The following is a 21,262-nucleotide window of genomic DNA, read 5'->3' as shown; positions in this document are numbered from 1 at the left end:
ATGTTATAAGATTAACACGCTGCGAAAATACTACTGACTTACATTCAAGGAATAGGAGTGCAAACTGACATAAACACGCGAGACATAAACGAGTAGTCTGGTGTTCGTGTCGGATGTCAGTTATAGTCGTCTATGGTGGTAGTGAAGTAAATTCACCCAAATGAATGGCAAGAAAAACATAGATCAGGCTATGGCCTAATGCACTGTCTTATGGTTGACCGAAAAAAATTCGATGTGAACCAAGCGTAGATCATGCAGTGCCCACCGCTGGTGGCAGCCATGGGCCTGCATCTTTGGAAATATAAATTCGCCATACCTAATAACGTTTCCAAACACCAGACACTTCGTCTATAGCGATCAACTGGTACTCAGCCTGGTGTTTCCAGCAAATGATTTCAATTACTTATAGTTTTCGGCATTCTTTTTTAATTTGTCACACGGTTCATGTTTCTTTGCACGTCAGAAAATGTATAGAACGATAATATGAGCAAGGATCTTAAGAAATCCCAGCACTACGGAATGCTTTTGGTGAGATAAAGCTTGTCGGAACGACTATTTTTCCAGCACTAGGAAAACTCTCGGACCCGTGAGCTTCAACTTTAAAATCCTGGACTCTGACTTATAAAATAGCACATGTTCTCAGGCGAAAATTTGTTGTGAATGCTAAGCACTCCCATGGATAAGGATCGCTCTGAGAAACTTTCCCCATGCATTCCGCGCTTAACTACTAAATTGTCCGTCAGTTAATTAGGCCAATGAACAAATTTTCGTGGAGCGTGCGTATTTATCACTGGGGAAAATCTAGCGAACGTATGTTGGACTTGAACATACCATGCGCGGCCAAGCGAAACAGAACCATCCCGTTTTGACCACTGACAAGGCCAGTAGGAATAGGTCACTCAAAACATATGCTCACTTTTGGTTAGTGTTAGCATTCGGTGACCTTCGTTGAAGTAGAGTGGTGGGAATACAGTGACTAGCTCCCGTAGAAACCACCCCCATTGAATGGCACTCCCAGTCGATTGGAAAAATATTCTTCACGAGAGAGACCGACTGCTGGTTTCTGAAGTTTTCAGTCCCGGATTTCATTAATCCTGCCGTAACTTCCATCTGGATTCTTATCAGACAGGCGTCAAGAGGCATCTTCGTAGAGTATACCGGTGAATTCTACCGGGTTTTAAACTCTCTAAAGCAGCCCAGCTATTCGATAAAGTTTGGCCTTGAATTTCTTCATTCCAGTAGACGTTGATTAATCCGTTTTTACTGAAAGTACTTTCCACCTGTTTGAACATTCGACCATACACCATTCCAATCGGGGTTTTTATCCGAACAGCTTTATTCGTTGCTCGGTTTGCACAACTGAATGGGCCTTTCAAGAAGCCCGCAACATCATATCCGCATCGTAAATTATATTGTAATTACACACCAAGTTTACTGTGTTCACCCCCGGCATGTTTGTAGAACAACCTAATATTATGATCAACACTTTGAATAAATTAGTGAGAGACTTACTTAATTATACCCTAAATCGTCCCTACCGGCAGTTTAGAGAGCTAAGCAGAGGTCAAACAAAGATTTTCATCCAGCTTTGTGTTCTTTGTGCTTGCATGCTGTGGGGATATCTCACCACGAGTTTCCTGGACGCCGTGCCAAGCAACAAAAACTTTCTTGCGATTATCTGTTGCGTACAACAAACTACGGGAACTGTCAGTGAATCAGTGAGTGAATCGCGAGCACGATCACGCTGCGGAAGTCTTCAGTAGTGTCTTGGTCATTGTGGTGGATAGAGGAGTGGTTCTGTATATTTCCTATTGAATATTCGGAATCCCGTGCGTGAAAAATCACTAGTAGGAAGCTGTGGAAGTACATTGCTAGAGAAATATCTGGACTAAAAACCAGAACCTTGTAACAAGAACAACGTCAATACGACATCCTGTTCCGTCTGAAAGGAACTAAGTATTTGGTACAGTTCAGGCTGCACACTTAATGCCAAGCAGTTGCACTTGAGTGCACATGGTACTCCTGTATATACTGACTCATCGCAGTTCGCTTATTGTTACGATAACAGATTAGCTGCGCACAGGCTCATCAAGGGCTCTGGGTAGTCTAAGGAGGCATTTCACTTGACGAATGGGAGCAGACATAAAGTCATGTGCCCGTATAGTCGGTTTGGTTTTCTAGGTTACAAGTTTCCCCATAATACTATATGAGCACATACTAGTCAACTTGACTCAACATATGCGATGCAAACCAGTAAGTTCTCATGATTTTGTTCTTTGTAAAAGATGAATGTATGGAGAACACAACAGATTTTTTAATGAACAGTAAATCTGTGTACTCCTAGTCATTCCAGCAAGATCGACGGGAAGTAGTCGATGTAGTGGAAAATCCCGTGCACTGTTTGCTCTTTGAAGACGAACTGTGTGGTTGTGACAAATTTTCTCCGACTGTGGCTATCGGAAGGCTGGATTTGGTGAAAGAGACCAAAACCGTCTATGATTAAAATGCACTTCGTAGCACCAATCCTTAATGGAATGACTTGTCTTAAAAAACAAGGTATTTACAGTAAATTTAGGGGGATATGTTCGGTGGAACCATTCTGGGTCTCTATGCATCCATCGACAAAGGCATGGAACAATAGTGCATTCTGAAATAAATTAATTTGTTTACGGTACTTGCTGGAGTGTTGACAGTGTTGGTATGTGAATATCTTGTCCGTTCTATTGGGAATTTATTGAACGAATCACTGGTTTTTTCACTTTTGTAGTCCGGTATAATGTTAGAAAGCCAGCAAAAAATGACTTCTATCTCACACTCGTGTGACTTTTACTTCCCCGGTATCACTGATCCACTTTTTGACTTCGTAAACTTTAACTTTTCTTCTAGGCGACCATCCAGTGTGATGAACACCAGCGGTAAAAACAGACTCGGGGTCAACATGTAGTATTTCAAGAATCAGGCCGCAGTAAGATGATTATCAAAAACAGGGATTTCCATCATAACCAACCGAATTCAGGGAAGAAAGACCACAACGCAACACAAACGGGAACGGACTAATCGAAAACGGACTTGAAACAGCCCCAAAACAGCCATCCAAGCAATCGATGGAATACAAGGCACCCAGACAATAACGAGGCGCAAATCAAAATCGGGCCAATAATATTACAAGAAAGGCGTATATCAATCAGCCTATCACACGACAGAATATTAGATACTCTATAAAAACTTTGTAAAGTCAGCTAGGCACGGAGGAAACACCCACTCAACTGCTCACTGACGAAATCTCCTCCTCTGGGGACGAAAATTTGGCAAGCCGATTGCCAAGCTCAGTGAACAGATCAACTGTCATTTGACCAACCACCAGTTTGCGACCATTGATGAATTTCTTATAGATAATACATAGACTATTTATGATGTTGAGTCAATTTACCAACAGAACGGCCAACTTTTGACCGAAAAGTTGAGTGCGACGTGCTCAAAGCAGTACCGTTGGGGGCATTAGTCAGACTGCACATTCGGTCTGCCCAGAGTGGGGAGTTATACAACATTTGGTAAACCAGTGAGTGGTAGGCGAGACGTTAAATAAGCACCCTGTTCAAAATGCTACACTTGGCAGCAACGAAAATAAATTGCCTCTGGTGTAAGTGTCCTTGTTCATCTTCTGAACTTACACATCAGGAACTTGGCCCAATTGGACAATAAGTGCACTGAGCGAATGTGTGACGATCTCCGTCAGCGTGAACTGATCCAATTCAGAGACAGGCACCTGTGAAGCAATTTCAAAAGTGTTAACGAGTGTATGAGCTAAACATTCAAATAAAGAACAATTTTCCCCTAGCAAATGAAATTTATAACAAATGGATCATTAAAATGGAACAGCGGTTGGTTGGTTGGTTGGCCGATGTAGCTAATTCGACCCATAGAATCATTCGATACCAATCACTCTGGTGTTTTGACAAGCGTCAGGCAACTGTTTATATGTAAGTCGAGTTGGGGAAATTAGCAAGGGAAAACCGAAAAAAATCGACCGGAACACTGAGGTGTTCCAAGATTTGCATATGAATGATGGGATGTCGGTTAATTAGGATGAACACAGGAGGTCATATCAGATAAATCAAGCTGTTCCCCTCTTTTGTGATTGTACATTCAGTCGTTTTCCATTCTTTGCTCAGATGAATTTGTTCATCAATTTGGACAACAGTTTGCTCGGTAGAATAGTGAACAAGCCCAAAGTTCTGCAACGTAGACGGTCCCATTCCGAACGTTTGCATGATCAACTAGTTATGTGATATTTTGCTGGGCAACGAGTAACTAACAACAGGACACAGAAACTTCCCCTGAGTGAATAGTAAAGCTTCGATTGTTCGATTTGTAATTCTTTTGAGGCATAACTTTACTATTTTTGTAATAAATTAACTGTTGTTTAATGAAGACGGGATTCGAAAAGAACCAAACGTATTTTTGATTCAACAAGCAGTATGACTTAATATGAAGAAAGACTGCACGGAAGAATAAGGTATCAGAGTATTTAATTTGGCATTTGTTACAACTTTTATCAGTCATCAATCGATTTCGGACCTTATGGAATACCAGTGGGCCGCTCTTCTGGTCAATTGTAGTCTAAATTAGAAGTAGTCACCAGATTTCTGTTCAGTGTTGGTTTTTTATGTGAAGTTTCACCAAACCTTTACTGAAGATTGCACGATCTGTTAAGACCGTCCTTAAAAGTAAAATAATCAACTATCAACAGTAATATGGCATTAATTCTCAGATTATGGAGAAAAAAGTAACAAAATATATTACCTCTGAAGAAGATTTTAGATAGTACGCAATTCGGGAATGAGATTAAATTGTATCTACACCCGCCTGCCCTAGCGCAACATTTGTATTCGAGTTTCTCTAGGCCCCGTCTACTGGCAGAGTATGGTGCTAATAACTCTCTAGCGCACATTAGAAATGTCCGAATTATCACAATAGCCGCATCGATTAATGAGTCGCCTAGCAGTGCTCTCCGGCAGGATAGTGTAACAACGGACTACCTGTTAGCATGAAATCCCAAATACCTCCACATAATAAGGTAGGCCAGAAGAACTTCAGCAAACACCTAAGTGGGATGTGAGTGTGTGTAAGTACTCTGACCACCTCTGGCTTTCCGTTCTTATAAAAATAATTCCGGACTCAGTGCGGTTCAGAAATCACGGAAGAGTATTTATCATGATAGATAAATGTCATTTATTCTGCGGAGTACAGCACTGGCCAGATATGTGACCATTGCAGAAAGCTATAAAACGTGACCATCATTACCCCGATACTTTTTTATGAGTATTTGAGTCATTTTAATCCTTTAAAAATTTTCCGTGTGTCTTATCTTTGTTTCATCCCATAGTACACCTAGAAAACAGACGCTAAAATATCACAGTGAACGAAATAAGGACGGCAAACTGGGATGTGGGAATGATGTTAGTTTTATTGACACATAAATTATTCGGGTTGGTAAAAAGGTTGTATGAGGACATTATCGTACTACTGAAACCACAAAAAACAAGGTAAATGTTTCCAGCATTTTTGTGTTGCCAGACAAAATACAAACACTGAACAAAACGAGTGCTGATCTCATCAGAAATTGAGTCAAAGTCGGCTTAGAGGTCTGGTAAAAAAGTGCAAAAGTCGCTGTGCAGTAAGAAGTGCTGGGTTTGAAAGATCAGAGGACTTTTTGGAGACAAGTCAACGAATATTCGCGGCATACATTAAATTCCCACGACTTTAGAGTCTGCAATATTTGTGCAATTCTATGATTGGTGGGCGCAGCGGACCGTCGAATGTCGCACACATGCTAACGGCAACCGCAGCAGTGGCTCAGTAATGTGGGCTGTCGGTCATCCCATCGGAGATCGGCCCCAGAGTTCCGATGAGTGCGACTACTCGGGTTTCCAGCAGAACAACCCAGAACGAGTCGAGATATAACAGACAATCAGATACACTGACCAACACATGTTCAAGCACCGGTGTCAGCCAGGACAGTGGTTATCGTGAGGTATGAATTCTGGGACATTCGTAAATCACGCGGAACATTATGTGCATGAAGACGAAGTATGTCAATGAATTTGCGGGGGGGGGAGTAGAAAGCGAAAAACTGAATCAAATAGGTATAATATTTTCTTAACATATGATACTATTTATAAAATCATTGAAAACCCTTTGACAGTGCACTATCAGTTCTGATCTTAGTGGGTCCACTGCCTTGATTAAACCAGAGAATTAACTGGACCTCTCGTTTACGATTTTTTCAGGTGTGCTTCTACATGTGAATGTAGGAACCACAGGAAATTTCAAGATTCTGCTAAAGCTGTCCAGACGAGAGCCTTAGAGCACACATACTAAAACCCAGGGTTCCGTAAAACAAGAGATCATGTTGTTCCCAATGTAAAAGTGCGGACTGGATTTCACAGACAAAGAGCACTGTTGATTTTGAACATCACAGCAGATAAGCACCTTTGTTCGAACGGTAAGTGATCCAGTAAACATTATGAGTGAGTGTAACATACAGCCCTGAAGATCTGAGAGTCTGTGGTTCTTGCCTACTCCATTTGTCCATTAGTCCGCATCAATGCTTAGACGAAGTGACTGAATCCAAACTGTGTATCTTATCGACATGGCTTGCATGACGTGTGTTTGATTACTTCTAGTTCATCTACTTTGTTGAACGCCATAAAAATCTAACGAAAGGCCAACTAAACTAAGGATTTCTCGGGGTATCAAGACAATCCCGTTCAGAATCCGCCACGGAAGAATAACTCAGTGCACAGGTTGTAACCAGAACTTTTCAGGCATAGAAGGTGAGTATTGGAGATAACGCTGACGACAAAGTTTATTGCTGGCTTTCTTTGGAAATAGGACTTGAGCGGCCTAACCTCGTAAAACTGACGTGTACCGCCACACATTAGTTTAACTAATTTCCGAAGAATATTCCATCTAGTCATTTAGTGTAACGCACAAAAGTGAAAAATTAATGACGTTTTTTCATTTATCTCACTACGGTTGAAGGCTGCAATCACTCGAAAAGTTTTCAATGGAATTCATAGCAGCAGAATAAAATGCTCCGAAATAAAACCGGTAAAATAATGTCTCCTCTAGATGGTGGGAAAATTTGCAAGCAGAAGTCATCACATTAATTTCTAGTCTATTAAACCATAGACGAAGACAACAGAATAGTTCATGTGCTTGGAGACACTTACGTTTTTGTGTAAAAGTTCAAACATTGCCTCCAAGTAGACGGGAAATTTACTCACGCAGTACCGAGCAAACGAAGCGTCCGCTTGAATGCAGTCGTAGAATAGCTGGAAGAAAGTACCATCGATAGAACAGTTGAGAAGAGTTATCGATTAAATGGATGCAGGGCAGCTCCAACATCCTGTACAGTTTAGCCCCAAATCTTTTTATCGTAAAACTACGAGAGAGCATGTCGCCAGAAGTTGGTCGTTACCTGAACACACTCTGCTCTTATATATCATTGTCTCATGGGTGTTCAAAACGATATTGATGGTGATATAGTGTATAGTTTTTCCTTGCTATTTCATGGTCTTCGAAGTGTAAGAGTATTTAATACTAGTGTTGACCTTGTCTCTGCTCCCATTGTACGCTGTGTTCTATAGTTGAGGAAGGTAGTGCCAGCACTCCACTCTTCATATACCATCACCAAGCGAAATCAAGTCAGATGCATTTAAGTGGAACACTAATATCCTAACGCCCCCATTATGTTCTGTTTTCGTCGAATGGTAGAAATGTTTCACCCTAAATAGATATTACTCATAATATTTTAAGTAGCGAAAAATCAACGAGAAGATTCCTTCTGCGATGCAGTCTATCACGTTTGTTGGAACCAGTTGGTTTGTCTAACTCAGCAGGACATATGGCGAGAGAAGACCAGCTGATCTTTAGTGCCGTAGTTCTCCCGGTCATTTTCCGCACTTTGCAGCGAATGCGTGTCCAAGAATTTGATTTGAAATGGCTATGCCTATGCAATTTGGTTGTGCGTGAAAGCCTCGTCCACTAACTCAACAGCAGCTCACTAGCACTCACTTCAGGACATTAGAAGGATCTTTCAAAAATAATCAGCGCGAAGACCAATGCCATAGATTCTACAGCTACCCGAAAGTTACTTATCTGCTCCAGTCTCCAAACGGTCATTTAGTGGCGGTCGCTCAGCTGTGGGAACTGAGTCTACTGAAATACTAATGAATCCGGCTGCTACCCGTCACAGATTTGGGCACTGAACGAACTCGTCTTTTAACAGTGTGCCTACAAACGAGCAAGCAACCTGTATCTTGGTAAGCAAACTCATTCATGCATGCCAATGACTGATGAAAGGAATTTCGAAGTCCATGTAACTTCAGGGATTTTAACATTTGAAAGCTACATTTCTGCTAAATGGGACGAAAACAGGGACGAATATATTTGCGTCGTCCCACGGTTTGGTCCGTGAAGGGTTTTTTCTCTGGGCATTTTTTTCGGTCACGTAACGTAGCGTAACGTGGTCCCAAAGATGGGAAACTAAGGAGGCCTACGACTGATTTTGCTAGTGAGTCAAACTACCAAAGCTATTGAAAGATCGATTATGGTGTGCGGATGGAGTCCTTAAACGAACCCCAGTTAAAGGGCTTTGGCGTATGCTTTCTTACGCAAATTTCTAATCATCGAGTCTTTTTACGTTCATCATTTCTCCCCCACTTTACTAAAAATGAATACTCCATTAAATGTGATCAACAGGAACATATAGTGAAAAAGGTTCATACCTTTTTTTCTCGAAAGATCACACTACCTGAAAGCTGCTTAAAACTCTCCCACAGCCCAGTTCCCGGGGCTTCACTTCTTCCAATCAACTCACCCCAAACGAAGACTTCTTTAATGAGTTCGATATTCAGTGTTGCTAAAAGACCGGCACTATTCATTGTCTGTGAGTGTCTCTTGTATAGCTCAGCATTCCAGTGGCAATTATGTGCGAATTCTGTCGTAAAAGTCCCAACGCTCCATAGAATGGTGAAGTAGTCTGTCGCCACAAGCCTAGTTACAGACGATGCTCGCACCTCGATTGTGTTGCTTACTACTCCAAATGGGTTCGACAAACTTATACAATATCTGTAGTTGCCTCCAAGCAAACAGAGATGCAAACCGGCTAACTTCTTGAAAGATAATGGGTGCAAGATCATGGTGACCTTGGTGGTCACGAAAGAGTCAATTCTTTTCTTCAACATGAAGCCCCATTTCCGGGAAAGCTTAAAAGATTCTCTATCTGTATTACATTGTTATCAAATTGATCATCAACATCATCATTCCTTTGGAACCTTCTGAGCTTTTGCTAAACTCTGCCTGACGTTATCAATTACGATAGTGAGAGCCATTGAGATGGTTGACACTTAAGAGCTGATAGGAAGATCAAAACACTGTTTAAATGACAACTATGGATCCTCAAAATGTTACCCCAGAATCACTTTCTGGAAAACAACTAGGTCCTCACACGATATTCCTACCAAATAACCTGCAGGACACTGTAATAATCATGAACACATGTAATGGTCTACGGGATGCACAACTGAACACTCGAAAGTGCGATAATTTCTATAGATCTATGCAACTCACGTTTCCTTTTTTGGTCAGTTCTTGCCAAAATGGGCCCTAAATACTACTATGCCTCAAAATTGCTGAAAAAACTGCCAAAGAAGCCTGAGATCAGATATTAAAATAGTTTTTCGAACCTTTAGGGGATGGCATTCTTGTAAATTACTGGGTTTCAATTACGAGGTCCGTGCCAGAGAATATCCAAGCAAGGAACATTACACTGGGTCTACGACAGTAACTCACTTTGGCCGTGTGAATGCATAGGCGAGGCATCCACAAATAGGATATATACAGCCTCATGTGGGTTTCCATTTCCGATAAGCATAGCTGTTGTGCGACGTAGGAAGCAATCTGCGTGAAAAGAAATCGATATAAAGCATCGGATGTTATACTATGGATTATGCTATGATTGCTTTCCCCTGTATGGTTCTGTTTGTGGGCATGAAATTCATGCGATTCAATTTGATAATGTTTCAGTAAAGAGTCGTTGTTAGGAATTTGTTAAAACCTTAGTGGGGAATGCACTTCTTAGGGGGCTGATGAGTACTTCTGGTGTAGCTGCAATCTAAGTGGAATTGCGCCAGTCAGAGGCACAGTCACATTTTGGGCAGCGTCTGATACAAATGGTTTCTTATCACATTTCAGTGGCCCTTGTCTAACAGCTTTTAAGTCACGCGGTTGATTTGTGTTGCACGGGATTTGCCTCATCATCATCATCCTCATCATCAAAGACAGCAACACTAATGCTTCACCGTCGTACGATTTTTTATTTGCCTCAAAAAGTGTGGACTCATCGATTCATGCAGGAAACCAATGTTCCGGGTATTCCAAAGTTAGTAACCATGATTTCTATGCACTCAGTGACTATTGACATGCATTTAGAGGCTGTCTGCACACAGTTGTGAAATGAATTGCAAAACAAAGATTTGATGAACGGTGAAACGGTTAAACGGTGAGCCAACTCGCTGGCTTTGGACCAGCATGCGCTTGTCAAGCATTTTCATAACCCCCTGAGAATAATCCATATGTTATAGCACTTTTAAAAAGAGCAGTGAAGGATAGTGCAAAATCTTGCCCGATTTTAGGGGAGATTTAAATGAGCAAGCATGTGGTCAATTGTCTAGCGTTGTCTAGCGTTGTCAATTGTCTAGCTCAAAATTTTCACCGGATGAGAATGCACCTCTCTGACTAGCAATTAAAATGCATATACCACTCTTACTGATGAAGCGATGGTTGCGGACCAAAATTCATGAAAGCTTTGATTAAATTTATAGACTTCAAGTTTGATTTTGAAGATCAGCTTTAACATAAGAACTGTTACAGAAGTTTCTCAGTTAGGATAAAATGTCAGCAGATTTCCTTCCGGCCGCACAGAATAGGTTTACTCAAACTGCAATTGCTCAGCTGTAACACCCTTCTGGTGCCTAGCTGCCATGTCCACCGGAGGAAGCACGAGGGCCGGGATGCTGCCAGGTTGCCCAAGCCTAAACAGGGGAAGTCGGAATGCAGGAGTCGGGTTCGAACCAAGGACGCACTCTAACCACTGAGCCATCTCGCTCGAAATGCAATACGAAAACAAACCTAGAAATATGTCAGTTTTGTCTCTAAAGCTTGATTTGTGTGCTCTTCCACTGCACGGAAAATCGCAAATCAACTGTGTCACACCAGGAGGAGTAAATCACCTGGAAACTAAATCGTTTGGTTTATCGTTACCTGTAAATGTGCGTAGCATTTGTTCGCTTCTGATACTGGACTGTCTTATTATCACAGATATGCACCGGAATATTATGGGATATTCTTCGGCATGTGCCGTTGGAATGATAAACTCATGGTTTGGCAGAACGCACTCGTTTGCAAATGAGACTTGCGGTAACAACAGACCCTATTAAATCTCTTGATGATGCCATGCCTTACAAAGGCAATCTCACTTTTGAGGTAGCATGATATTCGAGATATGGTAGGATATTTTCTCAACAGAACACATTACTCGTGGGACTATTAAGCTCTTTTCAACGCCATACTTAAGGTTTAACTCCTCCTGGCCCTCACCAGATAGGTAGGTATGGTCCCAGAGAGATATTCATTTTCAAATTACGTTGGCGTTCCGTTACTTGCGTACAATCCGACGCTCAGTTGGGAACTCAGAGACCACACCTGCTTGATAAACCTTGAGAATGGGGAAGTCGGTATTCGAGTGTGAAAGGAGTTTTGCACAACCGTGTGGTTCGTGCGTTTGGTTGAGGAAAACTACATGGTTTAGTAAGCCAGAATGTTAACGTGAACATTGGGAACAACACTCCACTCACCTCATGCGTGCTAACCGATATTTGCCTTGGTCCCGCAACCCAGTCCACAACTGGGTCCATCATAGAGAATGCTTCGTCGTTGACAAAGAAGGACGTCGTTAGTGGATAAGTAAATGCCGTTAAAGCAGCCAAAGCGTGCTCTCGAACATCATCCAGTCGCTGTGGATCCAGTGCTGATAGAACACAGAAGAGTTGTCAAAACTGTACTGCAGTCGTAACAACTACATGAGCATCCAGGGCACTCAATGAGGATAGAATGCCCAACTTATCTCGGCTACCCTGGATAAGCCACCTATCTGATATGCTCAAATAAGTAATGAAGTGTAGTTCCGATTTTTCTTAAACGTTCATTTGACAACAATGTATCAGCCGACTAAACAAAGAACACCAGCCGCACGACACTAATTCCTTCATGCTTGGCCACGAGTGTCAGAAAGCCATGAAGGAAAGGACTATTTCTAAACCTTACGACACGGATTATCAGAGATCCCATTATTGGATTCAGTAGTTGACTCGTCTCGAGAAAAAAAAACAATAATAGAAGAGCCTTCTGCAGATATCTCATCCGTCGAATTTCAAACGCCCTGATTGTTAGGTGATTTGGAGTAACCTTGAAAAAGATAATCCGTAAGAGCACACAAAATAGAGTGCATGAATTAAGGCAGTCAGTTGCCGTGTGTGACGAATAACCTATTCTTTTGATTTGCTTCTTGTAGGAAAAAACATCCTACTGAAACGAAGCTACCAACAAATTACGTCAGCAGTATCATCGCCTACTTAAATAACGTTTGAAGACCGCCTCAGTTAAGTATTACCCGAATGTACATTTGTCCATAAATAGGAACACACTGTCCACCAAAGCTGTAGGGTTACCAGACCACGAACACCCCGAAGTGAAATCAGTGCACTAAAGCCGATAACGTCATCAGCTAACAGTTATAAGAATTGGCCTAACCGCCTCCAGCCAGACAACAAATCCTTTCACCACAAATGAACTGTGGTTTAAAACAATTATGAACTTTGGACAAACAAATAAAAAGATGACCCCAATAGTAACACAATCACGGGGAAGAACATTATCGAAACCTCCTTACTACTTGTGAATTGCGAGAGACCCTTTACTAGGAAAGTCCCACAGCCACACCGTTTTGGGGTTTCGGATCACGCCGTCGGTTAAAAAAACACTTGAGGAGACTGGGGAAATTTCTCTACAAAAAGGACCAAACACGGACTGTCCACACGCATTTTCCCCCTTAATATTAACAAACTCATGTTGTCCCATTTACCCTGCACAGCAAACCAACTAAACCCAATGGAAAATCAGCGTAACGCAACAAGCCCCAAGAAGTATGTAAAAATCGCTTAAGATGCCTTAATACAAAAGCGAACAAAATGGAGCCTAGCCAACTGTAGCTCTGCCATATATATTAGTGCATGACCTAATAAACATTTAATATTAGGTGCTAGAAGTAACATCGTCTCTAGGATGAGACGCCGTACTGATGGTGAGCCTTCGCCAACTTCAAAGCGATCACGTGGCCATAGCTCATACACAAAACACGGCAGGACGGTGTCGCCTCGGCGGCCACGGGATGAACTTTACGCTTCATTCTCTTATTCCCAAGGCAGTCGGGTTGACGACGTAGTGGTGAACATCTGTGTAGAGAACTCCAAATGACTTTCGGACTCTTTACGTTAAGAAGTTTTTCTTAAAATTAAGTCTTGACGAGCTACAAGGAATGTTGTTCCGCGATTTCGAGAAATTCGGTGACATGTCAATAAGTGTTCGACCCGTAGATGAGGAACGAGCAGCTTTAATGTAAGTGAAATGACTTGATTGGACCGGCCTTCTCCAAAAGCTCTACTTTGTCATCCATGGAATTACGCAGATCTCTAGGTAAAGTACCAACTGGAACCCTTCCAAAGTCTTGAAAGCCATTAAATTTTGTACGAAAGATTTTCCTGCATGTTTTCTGTAGTGTTCCATGCCGAGAAGTTTTTCTTCGCCAAAAAACCGTCCTTGTGAGTTTTCACATAAAAAGCCATCTGACGGACAGAAAGACAAGGAACGGGTAAAACACTAATTCGAGAATTACGCTGGCTTCAACGACAGACTCACGAAACCTCAAGTCTACGGTATTCTTCAACTAAAACTGATTCACAAAAGCCGCCTCATATTTCAGTCGGAATGATCTTCGGGAAGTTTAAATTGATTTTCTCGAGAGAACACTCATCATATTTCGGTTTGTTATCTTGTTAGTAATCTGCTATGTGAGGAGAATATACTACTGTAACGCAATTGAAACTGGACTGTACCTGCTTGCACGTGTTTATCGTATGACCTAATGTATGTGTGCCTCCCCCTCTCTCCCTCCCTATTGCAAGTACCATGGATGAGCCACCACAAGCCCTGGACAGAGAGGAAAAACCCGCTTGTACATCCTCTCCCGTGAATGACCTTGACCTATTTTGGTACTCATAAACGCCTTCGGTTTCGGTTGAATACATGTGTTGTTGCTACGCTCCGCTCTTCTCTCCTGTGTCACCCAGCCTGTGTGAATGTGTGCTGTGTGTGCCGTGTGGATTCAGAAATACCAATCTGGGTCTGCACACTTCAGAACCGATCTCTGCCGTCACTACATCCTCGTGAACGTCGAACACTGCTGACTTCCTGACATCCAACGATACACTGCGACATATCGAATAGCGCGCCAAGTGAAAATGGCGCCACTTATGAGCAGCCTATTCGGTCGAACAAAAGCTTTGGCTAAGGTTTAGTTGAGTCTGCCGTCACCACCATGGCAATTTGAAAACGATTGGAGTTCGCACGTTTCTCATGTTTTCTTGTTCCAGTGGAATATGAAGTTGATAGGAAATCGAGGACTGTTTTGATTTTGTTAGCCCCAAAATTTTTATAGCCGATAGTTAGCAGTCGAAGAGATCTCACGGATAGTGTGTTATATCAAGAAAAGATGCAACTGATACTTATAGCTGTAGGAATTCCAACCCAAAAATGCAAGGGTGCAATTCTTGTTCACAAAGACCCTACAATACACTCGGAGTGGATTCAGACTTGGACAACGATATTCCTTTCGAAGGCTTATTCCAGTCTCCGTACTGATGGCCGTTAAATTTGACAGTAGAACAAGTGATGTTGTTAGTTGAATCAAAATTGAAGAATGCTACCGGATGCTTTAGTAAAATTCCGACTTTGCCATACAAATCATCAAACTGATGACGCATCCGGTATCCCGATCATGCTTACTGCTTCCTAACCTACCAGCCAAAGCTTTGTAGTGTTCCAGTTTTGGATAGCAAAAAACAACACTCTGACACCGACGAAAACACTCATCTGCAAATCAATTTGGGTTTCACGGAGACCCAACTGAATCTTTCGTTTATGATACTCTTAAAATGAATAAGCTACACAAAGGCTGCTTCATGTTTCATTTGGTACGATATTCGAGATATCTTGGTATACTTTCATAAAGGAGCTTCAAGAGGATATGTTCACGAATACTCTTGCTTGCACACGAATTAGATTCTGACATGAGAATCAAGTGGACCCTGCTGAATCTCTCTCGTTTGTGATGACTTGCTTAAGGTGTCAGAACCAAATTCGTGTGTAAATGACAGCATTTACAGAGGCTTGTCCAATTTGGGTTCAAGTAGAACATAAGGTTGATTGACAGAAATCGGCAACTAAGCACACCTGATGAGCCCCAAGAAGGGCGAAACCGGTCATGGGCTGTCGAGGAGTTTTCAGCAACCTTGCGAGTAGTTCCCTTGATGAAAACCACACAGGTAGTTTATGTTGGTTGCATCCCGTGGTTTGTTTGAGCATACCAGGGACAGTCTGAGACTAACAAACGGAAACCCTCGTGAATAGACTGTCGCTCGCACAGAAACAGTAAGCCAATTAACTTCAGGATTTCCCCCATTCCACTGACAATCCAACGCGTCTGGGAATGCCCAAGTGGTCGCTAAAAGACGTATAAAAGAAGCCGTGTACTTTCGCCACGGCTAGCTTTCGTATCTTCTTTAATTGATCTTAAAGCCAATCTTAATATGCTGAATTACTGGATACGTTTACTTGTTAGTGAGAACAATGCGATGTCCCGTTAAAACTTACGAATCACGCGGAAAATGTGATCGTCGATCGTCAAGAGGACATACCGCAATCGGTTCCACGGAGTGAGTGGATTATCAAATCGTATACATCAAATGGTGAGCTTAATGTGCATGAAAGTGGAAATTTCTCTCAAAGATACTCAACATGTCCAAGTTGACGGGGTAGACATCGGCAGGCTTGAGGATCCTATCGGACATACTCAGATGCTGGTTGAACGCTTTATTCACTATTTCATTTAGTATTACTTGATTTTATCATTTATCATTGTTATTATTTGACTTACAGACTCAAACATAAACTAGCAACTACCATTAATGAGTCTCTCGTCGCTCATGTGTGAAAGTGTCTTTCTACATTGGTAAATTAATACTGCTCTTCAAAGGAAGGGGATAACAAAACCGTCCGATTTTCAATGTCTCACTTCTCCTCCTCATTCCACTCACTAAATTTGACATCTGTCTGTCTCCATGCATGCGTGTCTATCCCCAGTTTAATTTTGAATGCATAAATGCCTGCATTCACGAGGCCGTAAGCCGTCATACTTCCTCTGTCCGCCACGCATTAGGTAGTTGGATTCAGGCTGGGACACAAAAATCATGTTAGCACACTTACTCTCACTTACAGACTCAAACATAAACTAGCAACTACCATTAATGAGTCTCTCGTCGCTCATGTGTGAAAGTGTCTTTCTACATTGGTAAATTAATACTGCTCTTCAAAGGAAGGGGATAACAAAACCGTCCGATTTTCAATGTCTCACTTCTCCTCCTCATTCCACTCACTAAATTTGACGTCTGTCTGTCTCCATGCATGCGTGTCTATCCCCAGTTTAATTTTGAATGCATAAATGCCTGCATTCACGAGGCCGTAAGCCGTCATACTTCCTCTGTCCGCCACGCATTAGGTAGTTGGATTCAGGCTGGGACACAAAAATCATGTTAGCACACTTACTCTCAGTGTACCGTCATGCATGAGAAGAATAGCCAAATTAGGAGAAAACGTGTAACCATGGTGATCATCGGTGTAAACTTCAAATAACACTGTAAAGTGTTGCTCTCCAAGAATCCAATTCCGAAGAACAGTGCAAATTTGCTTTTTAGTTCCTAATTTGATCGAATTACAAGAGATAGACTACCTCCTAAAGTAAGTGCTTTCAAGATGGTCACTCATTTACTCTTGTGCATACGTCATCTCATTATGAAACTCACGGTTTTGCTTGCTCAGCTAAAGTGCTGATAACAGGTGCCCGTTCAAAAACCGTTGGATAATGGCTAGTAGCCGGATCCGATATGCCAGTCACCATTGATCAAACCACTGGACAACGCCATACAGTAGCAAGCCCTCAATTCAGTTAAGCATAGGCCTCACATAGGCCGACTACTAACGACAGGTATCACCTAACCTGCAGAATGACACTGTAGGATGTTTGCGCATGCACATATTAACATCGATGTATGGTCAGTAATTTTTGGTCAGTGAAACACTGCACTTCATGTAGATGTTTTATGGTCGAAAATCCGGACTTAGCTGTAGTAGTTGTGTAGCTCTTCGTCCAAATATCCTTATGAAGCCAACCACCAAGCGATTTATGATGCCATTTTAAAAATTGGGCTTTCTACTGGCCTATTGCGCTTTGTAAGATAGTGATTAAGCGCCTATAACGGTAGTTTTGGAGGAGGTGGGCTTTGGTGTGCTCCAGAATGCCCCAGCCTTTTGGAAGGCTGATCGTTTCGTCCAGAAAACAAGGGAGACTAGACCCTTTTGCAGGCGTGTAGATCGAAAGCCCATCATACAACTAACGACCGACCGGACAAACGTAAATAGTGGAGGCGCTCTGTGTACTCCTTTATCTTCAAACTGAGCAGTTGGAATCAAACGCAAATATCGTCGCATTCACTCAAAAGGACCCCTGATGACAAGGGCGTTAAGTTTTTATTCGGGCACTCACCATACATGGTAACTATATCCACTTGTGGTTAGTTTTTAGGACAAGTTTCTAATGTATAACTCTTCGCCTGTATACAAAAAGACTGTGACTCTAAAAAGGGCGCACTTCTCACAAGAACGCGATTTTCGGCGATTCACGGGCGCGAGCTCTTTGAGGGGGCACTACAACTCTAAACCAGGGACAGGTGATTGATGATGGATGAATTTTTGAGGAAATAAGAGGGAAGTGTGGATTATCTCCAAGGTGGAACTGTGGAAGAACCGCACTCATGTGGAAGATCCTAGTGAAAGCCATAACTTACATCGCGGTGGCTTCTAGGGAGCGAATACACCCAATGACAAGTTATGAGCTTACCTCACTTATTCACAATTTACATCTCATCAAAAGTTGGCCCGTAATTCGGCTCATGACCCCCTGGTGCTCTCTAAATCTCAAACCCGTGAAGCCTTGAAAACGTGGGATATATTGGCATGCTCCGATAACAAAACTGAAAGCTCCTGACTTAATATTCTCATTTGAGTCTGTTCTGAGACTTGAGGGCAAAGTAATCAGGAAAACTGCTATCGTGCTCGCACCACTCTCACTTGAACAATAGTCCTGTCCTGGCGCAATCATTCTGGTGGAGTTCATACCTCGTCCTTGGCCGTGCCGGGATTTGAACACCGCACCTTTGACACCAGCACACACTGGACGCGTTTGAATTTTCAGGCCTAAACTGGTGAAATGCTCACTATTCAGCGACATAATTAGTTGTCCCGAAGCCCCGAACAGCAACCTAGTAACTGTCCTGGTTATGTCGATCGATTGCCCCGCCTGTTAGGACTTCCCAGTCAGGTAGCGCCACAGACGCTTGAAACCTACCAGACATTTCTTCGAATATTTATAGGTGGTTGCAGGATTTGTAGTGGCTTTCGTATCACACTGGAAAACATGAACGGTCATATATTGTTCCCTCCCGGATTACAACTGTTGAGCTGCCACGCATGCTTGGAATTTCCGTCACAATGAAAAAGAAGCCTCTCGGTCCTGCTGTTGAAATATCACAACTTCTTTCATCTCCTTTGACACCGCCCTAAAAATTTATTGCGAGTCACATGACATATCCCTTGGCACGTTCCTTACCTGACCTTAAACTGATACACTGGTATTTCTACATCCAATTCATTCGGCGCTCTCCCCCCCCCCCGCGTTTCAAAGCGAACTGAGGTCTAGTTGGAGGCTATGATGCCAGACCTAATCGAACGAATGTCCGGCCAAACGGTCTTACAGCTGCCCTGCCACGATACTGCATAAATATATTCACACATAAATATGCATATACTATAAGATATGCAACCCAAAATGCCCAACTACCGTTCATAACTGAATATATCATTGGTAAGTAAATTTGTGATTTGAACACCGATGCCACAGAATCATGACTAACAGATGCTAGTAACAGCGGACTACCACTAAGACAAATTAAATTTAAAAAAAAATTTTAAAAAGTTTAAGAAAATAAATTAAATTTTAAATATGCAGACCTGTAGCATACTAACACAAGATTTACCCCGCTTGGTAGGTGGCAAAATCTTACTAGCTGGTGTTTAGGAGCTCAAGCGTGCTCCTGAGGATATCAACGTAACACGAATTCCAGGATTAGTTGTACACTTTTTTGCATTGCATTTGCATTTTGTTGAAAACTCAGTAAAATATGGCCGCAGTCCAACATAACACCCTTGCTATCTGTACTGACTTCGCTTGTCTGAGTAAATGTTATAGAGGTACTCAATTCAACTGGTAATAAGTCGCTGTCTTTACCTAATTCGCTTCTTTCACAGCCCTCTTCGTACAAACCTGAACCGTTCTGTCCCAGTTCTACTCAAACCAGAGCTGAAGAGACCCTCGACGCTTTGTTCCACTTGTTAAAACTGCTTCATTTTAACTCCTCATTAGAACGATGAAACAATCAAACTGGAAAAATAAGACGGCCAAAACCGAACTACTGAAACCTACCACCTTGTTTACTGACTGACGGCATGTAGACCAAAAGTTTCACGGCCGGCAAGTAATTCGTCGTGATTTCTCTGTAAAAGCTGTGAACTATGTCACTCCTCCGATCCACCATGCGCTCCATCAAATATCGCAAGCACTGGAGAACAAAAGACGTAAATAGATAGTGGCCAGCTTCACACACATGTTTGTAGAAAATGGAACGCAACTACAAACTGGATTGCAGGGTAGAGGACAACCATACCAAGAATTAAAAAACTAGCTTTCGCTAGTATCGTACCAATCTGTTTGATGTCATTTTGATCAGGTTAGCATCCAATTTAGATAAATTTCATTGAGTAACTTCCAATAGCCTACAGAATAACAAGGAGGCCCAAAGAGATTAAATTCAAATGGAAACAAACGTTGCCTCGAGTTCTTGCATTCACACTGGTCTTTTACACACAGACCGCATTATATCATCCTACTATCTCTTTTTGCGCTGCATTTCAAATATTCAACTATAGGCCCCATAATATACAAATCGCCAAAAACATTGGGTCCACTGTCTGATGTACCTTTATTTTGAAACCACTGCCGAGTCCAGAAGATGAAACAGGCATTGTTCCATCAAAGTGTCTCTCCAAAAGCACTAAAATAGCATTCCTTAAACTTCTTACTTTGAATCAGATGTTCCATCCTAAATGTGTTGGGCTTTCTTTGAGCCACCCGAACCGAATGCTTGTTTTTATTCGTGACGAAATTCATCCGTTTACACGGGGCTTGACACGCATGGTTGGAATTATTGATAGTATGGTCCATCAGGATTTTTAACCAAGATTTCGTCCCACAACTGAAGCCACTCTATCAGCGCGTTGGCAGTGGTGCAGGATACTGACAAACCTTTCATCTGAGAAGTCATCACTCGATGGGCTGGTCAACACGTCACCATTTGATGAGAATCCCATGATTGAAGGCTGAGTGGCGCTATATCGTGTTTACTTGTAGGTTTATCACACTTCTGGTCGGCCGCTCTTGGGCGAACGGAAATATTTTTAAGTGCTAATCTCTAGTTTGAGATTCGGATCTCCCGGAAGCTTCAGGAAACGCGAAGTGCTGACGATAGACTAGTGATGTCCTCCGTGCCTCCCTCAGAATGGAGTAGACTGCGAGTTGATCTGATAAAATGGTGTGGCACTGTGCTACCTGTCTTCCAGTATGAGGTCCCCGTAAACCCCTCTGCACACGACCAGAAGCAGTGCGAGAAATGGCAGCCAGCCGGTGTTACCG

At 42.2% G+C, this 21,262-nt stretch overlaps 1 protein-coding gene across 1 annotated transcript in view; it reads right to left on the bottom strand.

Moving 5' to 3' along the window:
- T265_12908 (hypothetical protein) overlaps window positions 1-21,262 on the bottom strand; it is a gene marked incomplete at both ends in the record, with an annotated part of 98,259 nt that overhangs the window by 40,099 nt on the left and 36,898 nt on the right. The window contains 5 exons of the mRNA XM_009166216.1: window positions 3,672-3,766; window positions 7,236-7,337; window positions 9,859-9,966; window positions 11,922-12,094; window positions 19,997-20,132. Coding sequence (XP_009164480.1) covers window positions 3,672-3,766; window positions 7,236-7,337; window positions 9,859-9,966; window positions 11,922-12,094; window positions 19,997-20,132 — 614 coding nt within the window. The remainder of the gene's footprint in view (window positions 1-3,671; window positions 3,767-7,235; window positions 7,338-9,858; window positions 9,967-11,921; window positions 12,095-19,996; window positions 20,133-21,262) is intronic.

Source organism: Opisthorchis viverrini (genome assembly GCF_000715545.1).
Source record: "Opisthorchis viverrini unplaced genomic scaffold opera_v5_23, whole genome shotgun sequence".
NCBI lineage: Eukaryota > Metazoa > Platyhelminthes > Trematoda > Opisthorchiida > Opisthorchiidae > Opisthorchis > Opisthorchis viverrini.
This window is presented reverse-complemented; position numbering and strand designations above follow the sequence as displayed.